The 6,012-nt window shown below is 46.3% G+C and overlaps 1 protein-coding gene across 1 annotated transcript in view; it reads left to right on the forward strand.

The window, feature by feature from the left end:
* The window catches only part of LOC134437446 (adhesion G protein-coupled receptor L3-like), a 44,156-nt gene extending 39,122 nt beyond the window's left edge, over nt 1-5,034 (forward strand). The window contains exons 3-4 of the mRNA XM_063186936.1: nt 3,638-4,484; nt 4,596-5,034. Of these exons, the coding sequence (XP_063043006.1) occupies nt 3,638-4,484; nt 4,596-5,034 (1,286 nt within the window). The remainder of the gene's footprint in view (nt 1-3,637; nt 4,485-4,595) is intronic.
* Nucleotides 5,035-6,012: the final 978 nt, after the last annotated feature.

The following is a 6,012-nucleotide window of genomic DNA, read 5'->3' on the forward strand; positions in this document are numbered from 1 at the left end:
GATAATGGCCCACCAACTAAAACTGAATTGACGGGAGACATATGTCTAGATTTGAGTCCAATCCATGCACATTGCAAGTAAAAGTGGCTATGCTGCTTGAAGCTTATGATATTGCATTTATATCGCATTTACTCTTGTGTATTTCGTGTGCTCAACATGTCAAGGTCGATATATTATTTTCTGTCAGAAAACTCTTGTGTATTTTACATTAATTCATGGTTTCCTCTGGATGTGTGATGTACATCAAATAACCCCAATTGTGTGAACACTGCGTTGATTTTCGGTAGAGTTAGTTACTGTAAGATACTGTAGTTGGGTCAGTTTTCTGTTTCCCAGGTTTGAATCCAAATGATGTGTAGATTTGTGTGTGTGTGTGTGTGTGTGTGTGTGTGTGTGTGTGTGTGTGTGTGTGTGTGTGTGTGTGTGTGTGTGTGTGTGTGTGTGTGTGTGTGTGTGTGTGTGTGTGTGTGTGTGTGTGTGTGTGTGTGTGTGTGTGTGTGTACGTACCTATGTGTGTGCGCGTGTGAGTGTGTGTATCCGTGTGCGTGTGTGTGTGTGTGTGTGTATACGTACGTATGTGTGTGTGTGCGTGCATGCGTGTGTCAGTGTGTGTGAGTGTGGGTCTCCGTAGTCATGGTAACACAGTGGAGAGGGCGACCATCTTGTAAATCCTTCTGCGGGCATCTCATTAATCTGTGAGCATGTGTTTCACAACCTGTCTCAGTGTGTGCTTACCACTCTCTTCTGTTCTCTCTTCTGTCTTTCTTTATTCTGTCTTTCTTTCTTTCTTTCTTTCTTTTGTCTTTCTTTCTTTTCTTCCCTTCTTTTTTCCTCCCCATGCTGTCCCTTCTCCTCCTCCGTAGAACCCTACAGAGAGACAAGTATGGGAGTCAAACTAAACATTGCTTACCAAATGTAAATGGCCTCTGATTCTATCTCACTCTGTGCTCACGGGTCAAAGACGTGCAAAAAGGAATTGTCATTCTGTATAACGGATACCTTCTGCTGACTGTAACTGTAAAAAAACACGACACTTTTTATTTTATTTTTTTTCCAGTGAATTCATTAAAAGCCTCGGCTGTCGTCATCCATTCACCTGAAATAAGTTTTTTAACAGTTACAGTCATTAGAAGATATCCGTTACACTGAATGACAATTGCTTTTTTGACGTCTTTGACCCTCACATCAATAAAAAAAGAAATGTTTTTTTTAAATACACAAGCAAACAATGCAATGAATAAAACCAATTACATAGTTAAAAAATAAATTACATTTTATATATTTTTTCTGTAACAGATGGTTATTAGAGGGCATAAAAGAGTCATTCTCAATTTGGCATGCTGAAAAAGAAAGCTCTCACAGTCCAGTTGAACAAAATGTCACCAATTTATTAGTCTGCCAGATGGGGGACTTAGTGGCACTCCGTCCGCATTTATTTAGTGGCTTTTAAAAATGCCAGGCTGTTTTTTTTATCCCCCAGAAGAACAGGTTGGAGGGGACCATTTGATTACAGTTGTTAGAATGCCACACCATAGGATACTAAGCTTATATCAAAAAGCTCAAAGTTCAAAGTGATTGATAGATAGAAACTAGTCTGTGAATTTTTCTGTTTGGATGAGAATAACAAGCGCCACGATTGGTGTCCTTGAAATTGCGATGATTTTTTCCCCTCCATTCTATGAATAGAAATCTAAATTACCCCTCCTCATAGCCTTTTTTTCCCTCTTTTCACACATCAATTCAATGTCGACTCCTAGCTGTCGTACCACCACACTTCCACAAGATAATTGCAGTGTGTTGTGGAGGGTGTTTTTGATGAGGGCCTATTCAATGTTGTCATTGCCGTATGTGTGGCATTGTGCCAATGCAATTGTACCAGCCTCACCCTCCCTGCCCTGTAACAATTACCTGTAATGGGGGAGGACGGTCATGCAGCACATACAAACATGTTTTCAAGGAATATGGATCATCCAGCTTCCAGCCTTCACTTTTACTCCACAGGGAGATTTAATAATGGGGAAAGTAGGCTGTGCGATTGGCACATTCGAGACAAAAGAGAGCTAGCTAGAGGGTCAAGCTGCTAGACGGAGAGAGAGAGAGAGAGAGAGAGGGGGGGGGGGGGTACATAAAAAGACAGAGACAGAGAGTGTGTAAAATGTGTCCCTCTTTCTTTCAGAGTCACTTTCCTAAATATTTTATGCTATCGTGGCACACATACTGTTCGTTCATACCCCTAGTGAAATTTCACTCCAATTACCTGTTCTTCCTTTCAGTCTGGACTGTCAAATTACAATCTAAATTGGTCACGAGAGTTACTTAAAGAATGACTGGGCCCTTTTTTTTAAAGTTATATTTTGGAATTACCTGAAGCACTGGGTGTTGTTCTCAATATGTATGTGTTTCTGGGCTAGTTGCATGTGTCTGGTATTTATTTTTATTTTTGTATGGCACGTATTTATTAATAATGTGTGTGTTTACATCGAAAGGACTGTGAACACATGCACACTGGTTTGTACCATACGCATGACATACTGTTTATCGCATTCATTTTTAAATGTGCTCTCTGTATTCATCACCATATTTAATTTGTATCACTTTTTCTTCATTTCTTATTGAATTGTGCTGCATGTGTCGTATGTATTTTCCTGTGGTGTGTATGAATATATCACATACCCATAATGTTTGTTTTACTGTCTCGCAGGTAAGTTTGATGGCTGTGTAGAAGGGCTTCAAGGAGGTAGTCAGTGTGAGATCTAACATGCAGTAGCATCCACAAATTGGGGGATGGCTCAAAGTGGGTGGAAATTGCTGTATTTTTAGAGCCAAACAGGCGACATACTGTCATAAAAACCCCAAAAAATTCTCAAGCGGGAACTGCGCCCTCCACCCAGTTCCTTATCCCAGTGATTAAAGAGAGGGAAGAAGAGGGAGAGATAGAGAGAAAGAATGAAAGAGAGCCTTTCTTGATGCATTGTTGGCTTAATTGTTACTAACGAGGGCCTCGTTAAGCCCATTTTAATTAGCTGGCAGTCACAAGTGCATCCCTCTGATCTGTCTCAGAGATAAACTCTTCTTCTGTGTCCCCATCCTCTTCTCCCTCCCTCCCTCCTCCTCTCTCTATCTCTCTCTCTCCCCTCTCCCCATCCCTTCATCTCTCCCGACTCCTTCCCCCTCTCCTTCTGTCCCAATGTCCATCCCTCCCTCTGTCCCTTCATCCTCTTTTCCCTACCTCCATCTCCCTCTCTCTGTCTCTCTCTTTTCTCTTTTATCCATCCTCTCTATCCCACTCCTTCCCTACATATATCTATCCCTTCCTCTGTCTCTCTCTCTCCTTTTCCCTCCCTCCCTGCCCTTAATTTATCCATCTCTGTTTCCATCCGCCCCTCCCCTCCTCCTACCCCTTTTCCCCCCATTCCCTCGTTTTCTCTCCGTCCCCGCTATCCATCCATCCTACTGAGTCCACCCCTTTCCACCACCACTCCCTCTGTTCCCACCCCTCCATCTCCCCTCTTCCCCTCTCCATCCCCCCCCCCTCTCAATCTCTCTTCTCTCCCCTTCTCCCCCTCTACCCTATCCCCTTCTCTTCTCTCCTCTCCTCTCCTCTCCTCTCCTGTCATCATCTCTCATCTCTCTGCAGAGGGTCTACTGAACAATGCCCGGGATACAAGTGTTATGGATACTCTACCGCTGAATGGTAACCACGGCAACAACCACCACCACCACCACCACAGCTACAGCCTGGCCGCCGCCGACTACATGAGCGACTGCGTCCAGATCATCGACCGCGGAGGCTACGGCGGCGGCGTTGGCGTTGGCGGAACCCACACCCTCACGCACGCGCTCGGCACCCTCGGCAACACCACCACCACCCTCGGCAAGGAGACCACGCTGGAGAAGAAGATCCTGAAGGAGCTGACCTCCAACTACATCCCCACCTACCTGAACAACCACAACCACAACGTCGTGGGCTCCTCCCTGACGCATGCCTCGCAACACACCCTCACCCACACCCACACCCACGCCCACGACCGCAACACCAACACCACCACCAACACCAACACTATCGGGGGCGGAGGCGGAGGTGGAGGAGGAGGAGGGTCCGAGCACGGGCGCAACCTCATGAACAAGCTGGTGAACAACGTCAGCAATGGTGGCAAAGACACGCCGCTGGGGCTCAACGTCTTGTCGGGCCTCTCCGGACTGGGCCTCGGTGGTGGTGGTGGTGGTGTTCTGGATTTGGACGACTCGTCTCCGTACAACCATGACGATGATGATGGCAGCGACGGCAGTGTGGGTGGTGGTGGTGGTGGTGAGGGCGGCGGCATCATCAGCGGCGGCGGTGTGGGTGGTGGTGGTGGTGGTGGTCTGGAGCTCATCCACGAGGAGTCCCATGCTCCTCTGCTGCCGCCCCGCGTCACCTCCACCGCAGACAACCACCACCACACCCTGAATCTGCACCACCTCCAACACCTCCAGCAGCAGCAGCACCACCACCTCCTCCATCAGCAGTCCCACCACCACCACCACCACCACCAGCAACAACACCACCACCACCTGCACCCGCACCCGTTCTCCTCCTCCTCCTCAGGCCGCAGGCTGCCCCAGGGGGACACCGACGTCAACGAGAGCTTCTTCCCGTTGCTCGGCGGCGTCGGCGACGGCGAGGGGGGCGGCACCCACGACCACGAGGCTGACGACACGCCCTCCTCCCCGCAAAGGGACTCGCTGTACACCAGCATGCCCGAGCTGGCCGACGCCGATGGCGATAACGTCGGCGGGGGGGTCGTCAACAACAAGGAGGCCTTGGCTGGCGACGGGTCCGGCAAGGTTGGGGGCGGCGACACGCTGGATGACGTGTACTACAAGAGCATGCCAAACCTGGGCTCCAGAAACCACCTGCACCAGCTCAGCTCTTACTACCAGCTGGGCCGGGGCAGCAGCGATGGATTCATTGTGCCACCCAATAAGGAAGACCCTTCCCCCGAGGACCCGCCCACCACCCCTGAAGCAGCCCATCTGGTCACCAGCCTATAGGATGAGAGTTTCTGACAAAAATGAACTTGACCCCCCTCCCTCCCCTCCCTATCAACCAACCAACCAATCAATCAATTAATCAATCAATCAATGCCACTTGACCTATCTTGAACTATCACACCCCTTACCGCCACACTTACCCCTTTTTATCCCAAATTAGCCCACCTTCTTCTTCTTCTCCTTCTCCTTCTCCGTCTTGGTCAGTCGCTGGCTATTGTAGATGATCTACAAATTATGTTTTTTTTATGATTTCATATTTTTGTGAACGTTAAAAAAACCCCATTTAAAACGAATATGACACAACTTACACAAATCACGATGGACGCCAAACGTGAGTAACGTCAAGGCGAAATATCTTTCCTTGTTTCTGTTTTGTCTTGACTGTGATGGATAACTCATTGATCGATCAATGTGCATTTTTATGAAGGAGGAAGGATAAAAAGTTTGATCGGACTTGCTGCCTCTTCAGTCTCTCAAGAGAACATTTACCTGACCTGGTTGGAAATTCAAACTGCATCTTGCAAAAAAGACAGTTCCAAAGGAATTATAGAAAAAAACTTTTGAAACATTTTACGCAAAATGCTGAGTGTGTAGAATAACAACAAATAAACAACAATCAAACGAAAACAAAAAACACATAAAAACATGTCAAAAACTATTTTATTATAATTCTGTATCCATATTTGCTTTATAAAAAAACAGTCTTTTCTTCCTATCAGTTCAAACAGCACATTTTGCTGCGGTGTCCTGTACAAGATGAAGCAAAACAACAACAAAAAAGACAAAAAATATCACCAACTTTGAACAGTTTCGCAATGGACATCTTTATCAGCATATGCCGCAGAGCATACCTTTTTGTTGTTGTTTTTTTTTCCTTTGTTGTTTTTGCTGTATTAATAACAAATATTAAAAAAGAGGGAAAAAAACTAATACCAGAGAATTATAAGATATTTCTATGTAAGTGTACAGAAATTAGCA

The sequence above is a fragment of the Engraulis encrasicolus genome, chromosome 21 (genome assembly GCF_034702125.1).
Source record: "Engraulis encrasicolus isolate BLACKSEA-1 chromosome 21, IST_EnEncr_1.0, whole genome shotgun sequence".
NCBI lineage: Eukaryota > Metazoa > Chordata > Actinopteri > Clupeiformes > Engraulidae > Engraulis > Engraulis encrasicolus.